General features: G+C 33.6%; 1 protein-coding gene across 1 annotated transcript in view; it reads right to left on the reverse strand.

The window, feature by feature from the left end:
• LOC138698030 (uncharacterized) overlaps positions 1 to 17,529 on the reverse strand; it is a 181,121-nt gene that overhangs the window by 24,201 nt on the left and 139,391 nt on the right. Inside the window, exons 4-8 of the mRNA XM_069823710.1 lie at positions 17,026 to 17,098; positions 7,429 to 10,361; positions 4,534 to 4,648; positions 3,373 to 3,547; positions 1,272 to 1,358 (exon numbers count right to left, since the gene is read on the reverse strand). Of these exons, the coding sequence (XP_069679811.1) occupies positions 1,272 to 1,358; positions 3,373 to 3,547; positions 4,534 to 4,648; positions 7,429 to 10,361; positions 17,026 to 17,098 (3,383 nt within the window). The remainder of the gene's footprint in view (positions 1 to 1,271; positions 1,359 to 3,372; positions 3,548 to 4,533; positions 4,649 to 7,428; positions 10,362 to 17,025; positions 17,099 to 17,529) is intronic.

A 17,529-nucleotide genomic window follows, 5' to 3' on the forward strand; every position in this document is an offset into this window, starting at 1 on the left:
ATTATTAACGTTAGAAAATATTGAATTCAAAAGATCTTATTTGCTTTTGTTTACGATTATGTTTCTGTGCTTATATTAACGAATTAATGTCTTCAGATCATGTGTCTGGACTATAATATTTATTTTAAATGTTTGAATGTGTAAGAATTTCTATACCTCATTTGGGGAATGGAAGCATTGTAATGTTTCTTTTGTAACAGCCTGTACTCATGCGTTAAAAGTCTGCAGGTGTTCAGGCTGCCATTTGGAGAAATATAAATAACATTCTGCACAACAATGCAGAAAAAGGAAAAGTGATCCTGGTATAATGTGTAAACTTTAAGACAAGATTAAATAAAATAATTAGAGTTTAAATTTCATATGATATCTTCAGGAAAGCTTAATATAAAAAAGTTTCTGTTAGCACTGTTATATAGTTACGTGTTTCTATACGAGAGAGAAAAAGAGAGGGATTATTTTAAATTATGCCCTATTATAATTTGTAGTAGATCTACAGTTCAAACCCTATACAATTCCGTCCGAAACATCGCGGATGTGGATGTAACACTGTAAGAAAATGCCCCCCGAAAATATCTTTATTAAATTATCATATTCCGATATTCTGTACTGTACTACAGTCTCCAGACCCCAAGTTTGCACTACGAGCACCAAATGTAATGGCCAGTATGCGAGCCAGATTTCTATTTACTTACAGAAGCAATATTTTTTAGGGGTCCAATGTATTCGTACAGAGAAGAGAGATGTCCATGCTATATATATTTGCGCACACCAAAATAAAGTGGCCGAGCATGTAGATAAAAAATGTATATCTCTAAACATTCTGTGAATATACATCAGTTTCAATTATAATGTTTTATTTTCATTGATCATAAATAAATAGCAGTACCTACTTTAACAATTCCTGTTCATTTGCTTCAGTATTCTCAACTTCATAATTCTTTAAAATTGTGCCATGCAATGCAAATATCTACTGTATGTGCTGATTTTATCTTTGCATGTAGCAAGTAGGCCTACACAGTGTACAGACATAGAGTCCAAAGAATATTTTAATTGTAGTTATAAAAAGGTTAAAAGACAATTCATAAAGACAAATCTCTCAAGTAGAAAGATATAAATGGGAGGAGAAATTTCCCACATTTAATGGATACCGGCACCTAATTATAATGTTTTCTAGTCAACTGAATAGTCCTGTAAACTTGATTTCATTAAGTTATCCATTAAAAATAAATAAAAGCTAATATAAAGTAACATTTTACCTCCTTTAGACTTACCAGTAATATATCCATTTTCCTCTGAAATGATTTCTGGAACTTCAGCTCTTTGTCCAACTCCACTTTTGCATGTAGCAGGTACACAACCTAGAGATGTATACATAGCGAACACATTATCATAATAATTAATTTGTTGAGGAGTGATTTAGGAGTAAATCACGAATCAGACACAAAAAATCATTGTTTCAAAGATTACATACAATTTCCCATTTACATTTTACACATTGCGTAGCAAGTCAGCTTTTTTATCATGTTAGAATAACAGTTCATTTCCTTGGATTATGATTTAAAATATCACATCCACGCACGCACGCACACACACACACACATATAAAATCATTTAGTATATACTCAAATAAGAAGATAAACTTTTTTCTTTGAATTGCACACGAAACGTACCTAATCCAAAAAAAAAAAAAAAAAGATTTCTGATGTACTGGTATGCAATTAATGTTGTACAAATTTCACATAATAAAATATTCTTGTGTTGTAATCGCTTGTATTATTTTTCTACTTTCGAAAATCAATATTTAAAAGTGGTAGAAATATTAATTAATGTTCATAATGAGATTCTAAGTATGATATGGACTTTCAAAAAGCCGGTAGCACTGTGAAATCAGAGCATTGAAGAGAAAGTTGTAAAACTATTTTATATTTTAACATTCGTCCATGCATAAAAACGCAGCATTAAGAAGCAGTGTCGGCTAATATAGGTACTTTAAAAAAGAGTGAGCCCAAATTGTTCTGTCATCCTACGTAGCTTTCAAATGATTGTAATAAAAAGGAGTACATTTTTCGACTTCATCTACAGAAAAGTCAAGTTTCCACAAAAAAGAAAATAGCTTCCTTATTTTGTTATATTTTTAAAGTGGCTAATGGTTTTCTAATTCATACATAAAAATGGAGTCGACTAGAGAATAAAAAGGTGGTTTTAAAGAAAATATACGAAAGAGAATGACCCACAAAGGAATATTGTGAAGAAGTTCAGATATGCAGGATCAGTGAAACTAAAAAAAAAACACTATTCTTATCTAGGAGAATTTTTATGATACATAGAATAAGTACTTGTGAAGCTCTATTTTTTAACCAGTGAACATATGTTTTTAACCAGTGAACATATGACAGCAATTAAAATTTAATAGGAAGAAAAGAAAAAAAAAAAGACGAAAAGAAATGAAGCTATGTTAGAAAGAGTGGGTGAAGAAAGAATGATGCTGAAACTGATGAGGAAGAGAAAAAGAAATTGGCTGAGTCACTGGTTGAGAAGAAACTGTCTACTGAAGGATGCACTGGAAGGAATGGTGAATGGAAGAAAAGTTCGGGGCAGAAGAAGATATCAGATGATAGACGACATAAAGATATATGAATCATATGCGGAGACTAAGAGGAAGGCAAAAAATAGGAAATATTGGAGAATGCTAGGTTTGCAGTGAAAGACCTGCCCTTGGTTAAAGAACTATGAATGAATGAATGAACACTAAGCATATAAAAGACAACAAACAGAGATTATTGCTGATACATTAATTTATTCACTGTTTTATTTAACGATGTCTTAAACTGCAAACGTTATTCAGAATTTGTGAATTGTAAAGATAATTATGTATTAGAGAAGAAGGTGAGAGAATAATTCGAGGTCTGCTTCAGCGAAACAACCGAAAATTCAAGTAGTTAAACTAAAGCTTAACTCAGCATTATGGCAAACAGCCACCCAGCATCATGATGAATTTGGAGAGCTACAGTAGACAGTCAAATCTTGTTTCGAAAGCTAGCTATAAAGACTAGGGGGGAGGGGGATCATTGTTCTAACCACACATTACTCCTGTACTGTTTGGATGATCGTTCACCTCTGCTGGGGCATGTGGACGTGAGGCAGCTGTCTGCTGGGAGACCTTCACCCTCCATAGGCTGTCTTGCAATGGATATGGATTTGTATCTCTCTTCGAGGTTAAGGGAAATCACTTCGTCATTTTCATACTGACAAATTTATCAAATTAAGAAATGGTATTACTTCTAATATGTACTGTATGAATTCTATGCGTGTTAAAATGGTAAAATATATTTTAAATACGATTTATTTAACTTGTAATTAAATATATATTACCAGATAAATGTGATGATTTTTCATCAAGTGCTTCTATGATTTCACTTTCTACATTCTCTTCTACAGAATCTTTTTTCTCGGATTCTTCTTCCCAGTCATCTTCATAATTATCTTCAAGTTCATATTCATTCACACTTGTACTATCACCTTCTCTTTCTGATGGTGTTTTTTCATCCTGAAATCAAGTTCATACATTGCTTAACTGGAGCTAACTTATCTTAGAAACATTAACCTATAGTAAAAATGCATGTATAGAATTTACTTCAACTTATGTACTATACGGTATTTTACAACTTAGTTATTGAATCTGAAGATGCTATTGTAAAATAATATTTGGCATAAATACAATGTTTAGACTCGTAGCAGTCTAACGCTGTATCTGATATTTCTCAAACAACATTCTGCAAGGCTGTACAATTAGACTATTGTAAGTTCATAATACAAGCAACTAATAATAAATTGGGTTAAACAAGGTCCGTCTATGCTTATCTTTGAAACAAAAGTTATTTGTACACATTATTTAATAAGTTTAAACGTTTTCGACTCTACAGAGTCATCATCAGAAGTCATGCTGTAGAATACGTATGAGTTTGAATGTGCATTTATGTGATCTACTGTAGTATATAACACTATTAAGGCTACACAAGTTGCAAACAGTAGTTATAAAATACAATTATAAAATCTTATGCTGTCTAGCTGCCAAAGACATCGGCACTTTCACCGTGATCCTCAATTTTTGTGTTTATTATACGCACAAGACACTGCACTGGAATTATGTGATCCTCTTATCACAGACTGTCTAACAAGCTGTAGTCCATCTTCGTTTTAACATTATACTGATGTAACAGCTTACACAAGCATTTTAATTATTTTTAAATTTTAATTACATAAGATTTTATCATGAAACGTTAAAACTTCATTCATATTAATTAAGGATTGTACTTAATGTAGTAACATGACAATATCAACCGGTATCAAGCATTATCGTCTTGCTCAAAATGTGTAATATAGTAGTAAATGGAGGTCTCAGAATTAAGTTTCAATGTACTGCGCCTTTAATTTTATATGGCAGAGTCGTTGGAGATTAACTGCACGAAAATGTAAAAAACAATAAATAATAATGTCTCTTTTACTATCCATGTCACCACAGTTCAGTCTAACCTTTGTATCATTTGATGAAGGAGTAGACGCAGCATTTGAATTATTGTAGTTTTCTTCTTCATCGTCATCTTTAACATGATCCAACACATTCTGTAATTCTTCTTCGTTTCCCACTCTGCAAGTATAATTTAAAATTTTACACGTCTATGACAAAATTTAAAAACATTCTTGTTTTTAGGTATTGAAATATAATAATAATAATAATAATAATAATAATAATAATAATAATAATAATAATAATAATAATAACAACAACGACGACAATGTGAACAATATCTATTCAAAGATCAGATTTTTCAGAAACAATGAACATAATAAAGCAGCCAAGGTGAACTGGAGCCAGATTTTAGAGACACTGGTACGATTTATCTCTGAACAAATTTATTAACTAGAATTTTCCAGACATTATGAAATTAATGAATGAATAATTTATATCATAATGGCTTAATTATCAGTACACAAAGATAATCAGTGCAATATTATCATAAATTTTATACAGAATATTATTCTACTTGTGGCTCCCCCCAAAATAAGACTGAAACCAAGCTTGAGGTATCATGTTAGAATTGCATTTATAAGAAATCATGTTGGTGGGTCATTGTAAGTTCACGTTCATCAAAATAATGCTCACTGCATCCTCTTTTTTCAGGGTTGCCAGATTTTAGATTCACCAAGGAGGGATATCCTTTTTCCAGCATACCATACCTAAAAAATACTAAGTTCTGTCTTTGAGAGTGATGTGAGCATGGGCAGAGTTGATATGTCATGATCGAAAAAAATAAGAGAAGGAAAAACTATTCTCTTATACAACGTTAAAAACTAATATGATTATCAAAATTGCCTTTTTAATAAAAACATTCTAGAATTTGCTTCCTCCTTGAACTGTTAACAGCAGATCATTACAAGTTCTGGGAAAAATTGATGCAGCAATAGTAGACTCATAAAACTGCTCATTTCTATGATTCGTAAAGCTGTTTCTCAAGTCATGTAATACAGAAAGTAGCTCTACAATGAGCCAGTTTTCTGATTACAGTTTTAAATTTGCTTGCTGAAGAATACTCCCAACGTTTACAAGAAACCATAGGCAGCACTGAGCAAGTTCATCTTCAAAAAATGGAGTATTTTAGGTGGTTTCTCTTGTGACAGAAAATAAGCCTTTACAGCTCTGAAATTCCTTAACAGCTTTTCAATTTCTGGAATCAAAGATAGCCACCTTGTGGGCACATGACGGATAATTTCAGTCCATTTCATATCAAGACACTAAAAAAAACGTTTTCAAAGAGGCATTTTTCTCGCTAGTTCATCCACTAAACTCATTATATAAAAAATTACAAAACACTTTATTTTGCATTTAAAAGTATTAAACCATGTCTGACACAATTATTGATCAAATATTATGGGCAACCAATAACAACTATATTTTTATCATGTTACTTCAAAGCAGTGTAGGCATTTTTTTTTCTTTTCAAAATTCACTGAAACATTATCAGCACAATAACAACTGTTTGTAAAACATAAGTTATCATATTTATTTATAATAGAGAGTTATTTATACTTGGAAAATCTTCACTGTATAAATTATAAAAACACAATTATTTTGTTTCTACTTGCTTAGTAGTAAAGTATCTCAACTTACAGTAATGGGAACGTTTTAATATTCCCTTTTTGGTGCATCTGTTTGAATGTCAAACATTTTTTTTTCTTTTTTGACATCCTGAAGTTCGGTGCCAATACTACTGAAAATGGTCATAAGATATTGTTAACTATTTTTTGTCATCTTTGTTCTCTCACAACTATATTTACTGGATATCTCAGAATCTTGAAATTTAATTATTATCCTAAACAATCAGCTGACAATTGTGAGAATACTTGGCACAGTGATATAGAAAGTTTAGTTCCACCTTAATTACAGCGTATACTTCTTTACTTACGCTTAATTTAATTTTAATTTAAATATTTAGACGAAAATAGTTACTAGGTACCTAATGACAAAATTGTACAGGTGATGTTAATTTTCTAAAAGCAGGACTTTTTGGGTTCCGTCTTGATTCAAAGTGGGACGCAGGAATTTTATGTGAAAATCGGGAATGTCCAGCCAAACCGGGACATCTGGCAAACCTGTCTTTTTTCTTCACATAAATGTTGAAATTCCACTTATTATGATAAAGAATAAAATAATAAAGAGACTATATACCGTACATCTAAAGCAGTGTAGAGAATGAACAATATTGACATTTTAGGAGTGAACAAATTTCGACATGGGTAACAGAAAGATATAGTTTCAGCTGCGAATTCTTTTTAACTACAACATAAAGTAAAAAGCAGACCTAAATAGTTAAAACAACATAGGAAATCTGAGGAAACTGTCACACACAGTCAGAAATTTAAGCCCCAAAAGAACTGTTAAGGAAATAGGGTTGAACGCTCTACAACTGAAGGCCTACAGAGTATCAGTAGAAGTTTGGCTTCAGTTTCATTTCACAATAAATTATGACCCTTTAAACAGAGAATATCAAGTATTTCTACCAATAATTTTTTTAATAATTTTAAAAGTTTACGATATAGTAGCAATTCCAGCTGTATGATCACTGTTCTTTATCCATAATAGTTGTATCTGGAAAATAAATATTGCCTATGCTATAGACATACTAATCTACAAAGCTGAAATTAAATCTTTAGAAAAAAGGGAAACGATTTTTTTTTCAGTAGTACCGGGTACCTAAAGTTTTGGACATTATTCTTTCCGAAAAGAGAAGCTTAAAACACTATTTCATAAAAGAAAGCATGTTTAGTATGATATCCTGGCAAAGTAAGGCGTTCAGAAAATAACAAATATTGGTACAGACCATACTAGGTCTACAGCGTTAACAAAATGTTTTAATCATTGTAACTTACATTTTAACATCTCTGATTGAAGTATCTGCTCTGTTATCTCCCTTCCACTGTTTCTGGTGCACAGGTGAATCCTCTGAAACAGCAGCCTTTTTCACTGAATGTTGAGGCCCATTATCATTAGAAAATTTCTGATGATATTTTGAAGTATTATGTTTGTTATAGTCATCAAGTAATGAATCTGGTTTGTATTTTGCAGATTTATCATCATTATTATCATCATTATTTTGTGCTTTTGAAGCATTCTCAGATTTACGTAAATCATTTTCACTATTGTGGGAACTCTCTGACTGGCCTTCTTCTGAAGTAGTTTCATGATATCTCACTTTTTTATTCAGTAAAATTTTAAAATTAGTATTATACACAGGACTTTCATCTCTCCTGCTTTCGGTAATTTCGATAATTTCTTGCTTGCTACTACGTTTATTTTTATTTTTCATGAATTTCTTATTATAGCATTTAATATCAGACTGTAATGATTTGTTATTTCTTTCACTTTTTTCAAAATAGGAATGTTGTGTTTCGTCTACTAAAGGTGATTGTTTTCCTAAGTTTTTCACACCCAATTTGGGAATTTTCCTTGGTACATCTTTAATTGTTGTTTGAACGGATGCTATCTTACGTATGTTGGTCTGTGTTTCTTGTTCTTTTGGGCCACGTTTTGGTTGTATTTCAAACGTTTCTTTTTTAGTTCTATCTTCAGATATACTACTTTTACTATCACTCTCATTGCCAAAGTCAGCATTTTCAATTTGATCAACATTACCATGCTTTTTTCCTTCTACTACCTCCATCTTCTCTGAGCCACTGCTATCATCGTCTGTATCCAATCCGAGCATAGTGGATAATCTATATAGGTGTTCTTTGTCTTTGTAGGTAAAATAAGGCATTGCTCGGTGCCTGAACTCTGATCTAGCCCAAAACGGGGCATCTTCATCATTTGAATCTGAATCAGGACTAGGACTCTTAAATGTAACTGTAGGTGAGAATGGGATTTCCTTACCATTTTGCATTTTCGTCTGCTTAAAACTACTCTTTCTCGGGAGATCAGTACTTGATGTTACATCTTCTTTTCCTTGACCTTCAGTTCTTTGTGTAGTTTCCATCTCTTTCTCTGTAGATTTTGATAATTGAAGAGAATTGAGTTCTTCTTTGTTCTGATAAACTGATGAATTTTCTCTAATAGGATAGGTTCTATTTATTCCTTGTGCATGGTTGAGGTCGAAGAGAAATGGTATTCTATCAAAGAGTCTGTCAAGTGGCTCTTGAGATTGTGGATCACCAGACTTAACTCTCTCTCGACAATTCTTACATATCCCATTAAGAAACTCTACACTTGGAACACTGTTAAGGCAAACCCTACACTGGGATAAATGTACGTCTTCGTTCATAATCTGACACTGAATACAATGGCCACGAAAAAGCTCTGATTTAGGAAAATGCCTGCAGCAAGTATGGCACTGGTGCAACTTAGCAGCTGTTTTTACAACAGTACTTGGTGAACTCGAAGCACGCTGATTTTCTTTATGAACGGGGGCTGTAACAGTACGACATCCAATACATATTCCGTAGTAGAGGTTCCTCAATGGAAATTTATTTTCACAAATCTTACACAAACTTTGATACTGTTCGAAACGTAAATCCTTTTCATTTGAAGGTTTTCGTGGCTCTCTGTGCGAACTATCACTTCCCATCGCTAATTTAGTATTTTTCCTGTGACTAGTCACAATTTGTTTTTTCATTATGTTATTTATGAGGGAATTGTCTTCTCCTTCGTTACTTTGTATGTCTGCCACTGGCATTGTCTGAAACACTATGTCTTGACGATTTCCTTTTGCCTTTTTATCCGACATACTAGGAGTACAAGGTGCTTCAAAAGTATTCACCTTTGTTTTGTGTGCTTGTATTTCAACTGAGTCTTGCACATCACGGTAAACTTCTGATATATCTTCTTCATTGTCTAAACTGCCATCACTCGTGTTCGATTTACATTGGCCAAATTCTAACTGACTATGTGTCACATTACAGTGTCCCACATTCTTGCGTATTGATACAGATGGTGGTATTTTTGGAGGATGTATTCTAACTACAGGCATTTTCTGCACAAACAAATCTCTTTCAATTTTTAAAGTAGGTAGTGCATGAACTGCCAATTTATTTTCTGGACGAAATGCATGTTCTTCTTGTCCTGTCTCAGTAGGAACAGAAGATTTTATGTGAATGAGAGCTGAATTATTATTGGTTATGCCTGCTTTACATTTACAACACTTACAGGGTAATTTATACTCTCTTGAGTCACTACCTTTATCCATCCCTTTAGATTTCATGTTTCTTTTCTGTGAGGCAACTGGTGATGTAACGTATGGGGAACGGTGCTCACAATTGCAGACAGCTGAAGTTGCAAGTTGAGAGTGAGAATCGTGCAGCACATTACTTCTATCCAATGTGTTTGGTACAATTAAGGGATTTATAATATTATGGGGACAAGCTGGTATGAAATTAGGCTTGTCACTTTGGCCACTCAACATCCATTGGGCTGTATCATATTGTTTATTAATATGAGTATGATTCTTAGCATGTGCATTATTGAGACAATGTGATTCTCCACACTGTTCTTTTCGTGATTTTAATAACTTCATATCTAGATTAGACTTCTGCCTTTCTTGTCTAAAATTCGGCACAGTGGGCACATTCTTTGTTATACTGAGAGCTTCCTGAATAGTAGCCTCAGTTTTAAGCATTCCTTGCTGAACATCAGTATTGGTAGCTTCATCCTGATGGCTTCCTAAAATAAACTGTTGCTCTTTGAAATTTTTTCGATTCCTTTTTGTTTCGTGAAGCATAACAGGACTTTTCTTCGATTTCTCTTCTTTCGAACCAACCATTTTCTGTTTCTTTTGCTTGCTTGAAGACACGGGACCAGAGATAAGATGTGCCTAGAACATTAATTTACAGTATTTAGTATTCATTATTCCTGTCTGAGCTATATACATTACATGATAATTTTGATATTCTGAGAAATAGCCGGTAGTTTTATATAAAAAAAATATATAGGTAAAACATGACAAACAACAGTGTTAAAGAGTATTTGTATGACAAATATATATTTTCAGCTGGAAAAATAATTACTAAACGAATTTATTCATATTTAATGAGTATTTTTTTTTACACATCACAATTCTAGTAATGCAGCTGCACATTAACTAAGAGAAAAAGGATCTGAACATTGGTATGTGAGTGCAAATTGAGTGCTAGATGGTCAGACAGAATTCAAATATTTGTCTGAAATTTTTAATATAATATACATATATGCTATATGTACTGCATACGAAAAATTACTTGTCATGAAGGTGACACATACTTTCTCATACGTTTTATTTGTATGCCAATAATTCAATCCCTTTCTCATGTTGCGCATGATATTACTTCATTTAATATGCACTCAAATAAGTTTACACGAAAAACATTATCCATAATCCCAAAATTAAGACATTTGGCCTCGTTTACAAATTGTAGAGTTGAAGTAGGTATAATTAATTAATTGTTTACAAATATATATAAAATAGTTATGTACTGGTATGTAAGGCATTCTTTACAATCCCAAAATTGAGATATTTGGCCTCATTTATAAATTGTAGAACTGAAGTAGATAAAGTAGTGGTTTATAGTTTCAAATTTCCTATTCATTTGAAAATAATAGTTGAAAATAAACCCATAGAACAAGTGTCATAATATTTTTAATTAGGTTGTAATGTACTTATTTACTTATGGCTTTTAAGGAACCCGGAGGTTCATTGCCGCTCTCACATAAGTCTGCCATCGGTCTCTATCCTGAGCAAGATTAATCCAGTCCCTACTATCATATCCCACCTCCCTCAAATCAATTTTAATATTATCGTCCCATCTACGTCTAGGCCTCCTCAAAGGTGTTTTTCCCTCTGGCCTCCCAACTAACACTCTATATGCATTTCTGGATTCGCCCATATGTGCTACATCCCCTGCCCATCTCAAACGTCTGGATTTAATGTTCCTAATTATGTCAAGTGAAGAATAGAGTGCGTCCAGTTCTGTGTTGTGTAACTTTCTCCATTCTCCTGCAATTTCATCCCTCTTAGCGCCAAATATTTTCCTAAGAACCTTATTCTCAAACACCCTTAACCTATGTTCCTCTCTCAAAGTGAGAGTCCAAGTTTCACAACCATAAAGAACAACCGGTAATATAACTCTTTTATAAATTCAAACTTTCAGGTTTTTTGATAGCAGACTGGATGATGAAAGCTTCTCAACCGAATAATAACAGGCATTTCCTATATTTATTCTGTGTTTAATTTCCTCCCGAGTGCCATTTATATTTGTTACTGTTGCGCCCAGGTATTTGAATTTTTCCACTTCTTCAAAGGATAAATTTCCAGTTTTTATATTTCCATTTCGTACAACATTCTGGTCACGAGATACTTTGTCTTTTCGGGATTTACTTCCAAACCTATCTTTTTACTTACGTTGTAATTTTCGAAATGAATTCCAATTAATATGTGGAACAATAAATAGAGCACTACTAAGCAAAGCAAGAGAAGTTCTACAACATTCTGACAGTTCCAGTGGTAACATAAGGAAGCGAGTCATGGATACTTAAAGAAACAAGATAGAAGTAAATTACAAACAGCGGAGAGTATGTTAGTGGTTTACTGTAAGATAACAAACAAATCCCTTTCTTTACATTCTATGCCTATCATAATATGTTCTTTAACCATTCATCCACCGCGCAACAAATGTTTTACAGCTAAGCGTAAATCTCTTAAAAATGGAGTTCCTGGACCTTCATATCTGTTCACAGTCAGTTAAAATGACTTGTAGATACAAACATGAACACAATCCATTCAATAGTTCAGAAGAAAGAGTTGTATATAGAGGGACAAATGACATGCTCGAAATCAACTTTTTGCAAGATCGTAATATTTTATCTTGTGAGAAGGCCGAAATCAGTGTCACGAAAATGACACACCTTTTCATTATACATTTCATATAGGGTTGCAACCCTCCCGTATTTGCCCCTAATTTTTAACAGATTCCCGGCTCCCGTGTTATTCTTCTCTTTGAACATTTTCCTCCCTTATTTTTGCATAATATAAACATTTCTATTCCAAACATTTGATTTTGCCGTGAATGATGATCATTTATATGATGAATTTTGTTGTCTAAGACAGGCATTAAAATGTGCAGCCTTTTTAGAAGGTAATTGTTTCAGAAATGTTAGTGCTCACCCGTTTAAAATCAAACCATGTTAATGTTGTCAATTTGGAAAAACTGGCGAATTTTTGTTCTAAGCTTACCAAGTAGTAATGCTCATACAGAGGATGTTTTATCTCATCTATACTAATAATAAATCTGTAGCCGAAATTTCTCTGGTAATTTTCGATTTTCCAAAGACAATTGGTCCTAACATATATAATTAACCACCCTGAAACCGAAAATCGCTTTTTTGAAAATTTTGTTTGTATGTCTGTCTGTCTGTCTGTCTGTCTATATGTTTGTTACCTTTTCACGCGATAATGGCTGAAAGGGGTTCGATGAAAATTGGAATATAAATTAAGTTCGTTGTAACTTAGATTTTAGGCTATATGGCATTCAAAATACATTATTTAAAAGGGGGGTTATAAGGGGGTCTGAATTAAATAAATCGAAATATCTCGCTTATTATTGATTTTTGTGAAAAATGTTACATAACAAACGTTTCTTTAAAAATAATTTGCGATAAGTTTTATTCCTTGAAAAATTTTGATAGAACTAATATTTAATGAGAAAACTGAGTTTTAAAATTAAAATAACTGCCATCTAAGGCCGTGTAATGAATTAAAAAACAAATGACTTCGTCTATAAGGGGTCTTGGACAGCAACAATCGAAAGCTATGAAAGATAGCCTACAGAGAATGTTTCTGTGTTTGTATGAAGTAATATCGGAAGCTAAATTAACCGATTTGTATAATTAATTATTAATTCACCATTGGAAAGTGTAGTTTATCTAGATGGACATAATTTCTGATATAATATAATATAATATAATATAATATAATATAATATAATATAATATAATATAATATAATATAATATAATATGTAATATTATATAATATAATTTAAGTTATTTGAAGGGTTCACAACCATAGTGGGCCAAGCGCCATTTACTGAATACGTAGAAAACAACGGTTAAAATTAAGTTATTACCGCAATTCAATGGAAACCTATAACAAGTAAAATAAAATATACACATTAAATCTAAATGATGTCAATCTTCATTAAACTATGGTTGCATGTAATAAAAATTAAGAAACAGGTTAAAGGAATTGTCATTGCACCAAATGAGTGTCTCTGGACCAAAATGATCGCATTTTAATTATTTGGATGCAATTTAAATTAAGTAACATATTAAACGATTTATCCTTCTATCAAACACGAATGTTCCCTGGATCAAATGTCTTATTTTAATTATGTAATTACTTTATATTTATTTTTAACGGGTGCAGCGGAGCGCACGGGTACGGCTAGTGAACAATAATTGGACAGATGTTTGAAAGAGGAGCATGACACATCTAAACAAATCAGAGCTGAAAACTGCAGTCGACTTCAAACTATTACGCGAGATAAAATCTACCTCAAAATATTCTTAATTTATGCCTAGCTGCCGAAGTATAGAATAAAGTTGTTTTTTTAGTAAGTGAATAGAATAGTTTGTCAATTTCCTATGTGAAATTTTGTCGATTCTTTAGTCTCCCGTATTTTCTTCTAAAAAAGTTGGCAACCCTAATTTCATATGTATCGCAACAATTCAGTTATTTATGAAATGATGCTGTGAATGATATTACGATTCCTAGTCTATTTTCTTGAGCCATAATTCAAATTACATACATACGAGTATACTGATCGTTTACGAAAATAAACTCTCATTTTTCGGATTACACACGAAAGGAATAATTCTTTATAATCCCAAATGTAAGTTATCTGATTTCATTTATAACTAATACCGGTACGGTTTATGTTGTGCCCATGTAATTAATTCTGAATAAATTCATATCAAATATGCTAGTTACTCGTATACTGTAATAATTTATACGTGGGGTGTAACTTTAATAGTGGCAACACTGCTGTAAAAGCGAAACGAGACGGAGTTAATTGTAATTTCTACCACATGTTAGTCAATGTCTGCCCTCCTCCCCCCTAAAAGGACTCTTCCGACCGACTCAGAGCACATGCGCTGTGGAGAGTTGAAGTTAGTCTCATGTTAGTTACAGCTCTAAGCTGTTGTGTCTCGCCATGTTTACAAAGCAGAAACAGAGATATTGGCTAAAAATTCAATCTACCCGTGGTCGTACAGCACGCCAATGTCATGGCGGTCTTGTTGAGGCATGTGGAGAGACGGTGTTATCATACAGGTCTGTGGCGAGGTGGGTTCGAGCCTTCAACGAGAGGCGTGACCGCGTGGAAAACGTGGCTCGGCCGGGCCGTCTGAGTGTTAGTGAAGAGGAAGTGCAAGCTGTTTCACCGCGCTATTAGACAACGATCGACGACAGACGGTACGTGAGTTAGCCCAGGAGATAGGAATATCGTATATGACTGTGTTTCGTATTCTAAAGAATCGCCTGAAAATAAGAAAAATTGCATCTCGGTAGGTTTCCGGGATTTGACAGAGACACAGCCATGGATTCGATATGACACCGCTCAGACTCACTTGGAGCGTTATGATCGTGACGGAGACGCCTTCTTACGGCGTATTATTGCGCTTGATGAGACATGGGCCAGGTCATACGAACCTCTACTTAAGCGCCAATCAAATGAGTGGCGCCATTACGGGTCACCACGCAAAACAGTGGTGCGTCGTACCCCCACGAATGTGAAAAGTTATGCTGATTGTTGTGTACGACTGTGACGGCGTCATCCTAACACATATCGTCCCGCAGAATGTTAATGCACAGTATTTCCGTCATTTTTTGGAGCACAATCTGAGACCAGCGCGCGTTGCGAAGAAAGCGTCCACACGTTTTGCAGAACCCTCCGATCATTCTGCAGGATAACGCAAGGGCCCTGTAGCTGATTTGTACTGTCGCTGGGAGTAGGAAGTGCTTTTCCATCCACCACATTCACCGGACTTAAGCCTCTGTGATTATGACTTAATCCCAAAGATGAAGGAACCACTTCGTGACGTTCGATTCCAGACTGTTCCCGATATTCCGCAGGCAGTAGGGCGCTCCATCAGAAACATCAACAGAACAGGAAATGCTACAGGGATACTACGACTTCCACATCGCTGGCAACGAGTTGTAGATAAGCTGGTTACTACATTGAAGGACTGTAGAAGTTTCACAGATGTATCATTTGTATATTCGTAATAAATAAATAGTTGTCATTATTAAAGTTACAACCTGTGTATTATATATAATTTATATTAAAGTGATATAAATATAAAACTATATTAGTAATTTATAATTACCACATCTAAACATATTATATTTTTAATAATCAGCAGTAGGTAGGCCTACTACTAAATCAGGAGAAGATTTAAAACTAATTTGATTTTTTAAACTTTCTCCCGTGCTTAAAAAGGGGACTTAGAGCTAGTGACAGATAATAGTGGGTAATGCTAAAAGAAAAAGACCGAATCTTTTATCAGGCAGTGTGTTAGCCCGTCGCGTAATATTTTGCTACGAGTTTTCTGTGCCGAGGGCAATAGAACTTCGCTACATAATCACAACAGTGAATGAAAATAATTCCGTTTTTAATAATTCTTCTGAATTTTTTTTTTTTTTTTTTTTGATATGAACTGTATAATTTTATTTGTCGGTTTATTCCATTCGATAAAAGAAACGCGAAGAATGTCGTAACATTTGATTTGACTTGGAGCATGTCGCCATTGTTTGTTGTTGATTTCAAATGAAGACAAAGAATTAATTATTATTCTACTGTATTGCATGTCATGGTTCTCGAATAAAATTTGGTACTGGTATTTAAAAAAAACTCAGTAAGAATTACGCCCAATAGTTTTAGGGAAATCATTGTACAGGACGAATAGGCAAACGACATGCAAAAAATCAATCTTCAGTTATCAATGATGATATTCCGTAAGAATCTTGAAATCAATTCTTGCAGTATCACAGTACTTTCTCTTTATACTTCTTATAATAATAAAGTATAAAGACTGTATGTATAAGGCAGACCCGGCAGATATAAAATAATATAATCTACGGTATGTCTTTTGCTTAGTAAATATGTTAACATTCACTAAGTAATAATATCTATTAATTACATACACGTACAGTACATTTTCATTTTGTCTAAATGAAGACAAGCATATTTCACTTATATTCGGTACAGTATAATCACAGTCTAGTATATACAGTCACGAAGCTTGAGTTGTGAGGACGCTAGGAACAATAGACTGTGCCGGTATTATTTCGCATTATATTTAATGAGGCGATATTAGCGATCCTAGTGGTTAGCAACTATCTATGGATGCATATTTACTACGTATTGAGCTTCGTGACTGTATATACTAGACTGTGGTATAATAATAGATTGATTTACATATACGAAATAAACTGTATGTGCTTACCTTGTAACTCTCATCCATGCCACAGGCTGCAGTGTTGTGGACCTCATCTCTTCTACTGTGGATGTTTTCGCCGCTGATAAAAGACAAATTAAGACTTTAAGTAACATTTTAAGTCCAATCACTATTGCAGGATATAAGCAGTAGCGGTGACAGTGGCGGTAGCGGTCGCGGTAGTGGTGGTAGTGGTATTGGTATTGGTAGTCGTAGTGGTAGTAGTGGGGGTGGTGGTGATGGTGCTAGTAGTGGTAATGATAGTGGTAGTGGTGGTGGTAGTAGTAGTAGTAGTAGTAGTAGTAGTAGTAGTAGTAGTAGTAGTAGTAGTCTCTATTGCGCAGGCTCTTGGGTGGCCTTCATTCGCAATATATAGACCTAAACAGTAAAATATAAATAATACGTAGGTGCTATATTTAAATGTCAAACTTACTTAAATTTACTGACAAAAGGAAATGCACAAAAACTGTAGAACTTTAAATTAGTACCCGGTACCATATTTACTTATAACTA

Source organism: Periplaneta americana, chromosome 4 (genome assembly GCF_040183065.1).
Source record: "Periplaneta americana isolate PAMFEO1 chromosome 4, P.americana_PAMFEO1_priV1, whole genome shotgun sequence".
Lineage (NCBI taxonomy): Eukaryota > Metazoa > Arthropoda > Insecta > Blattodea > Blattidae > Periplaneta > Periplaneta americana.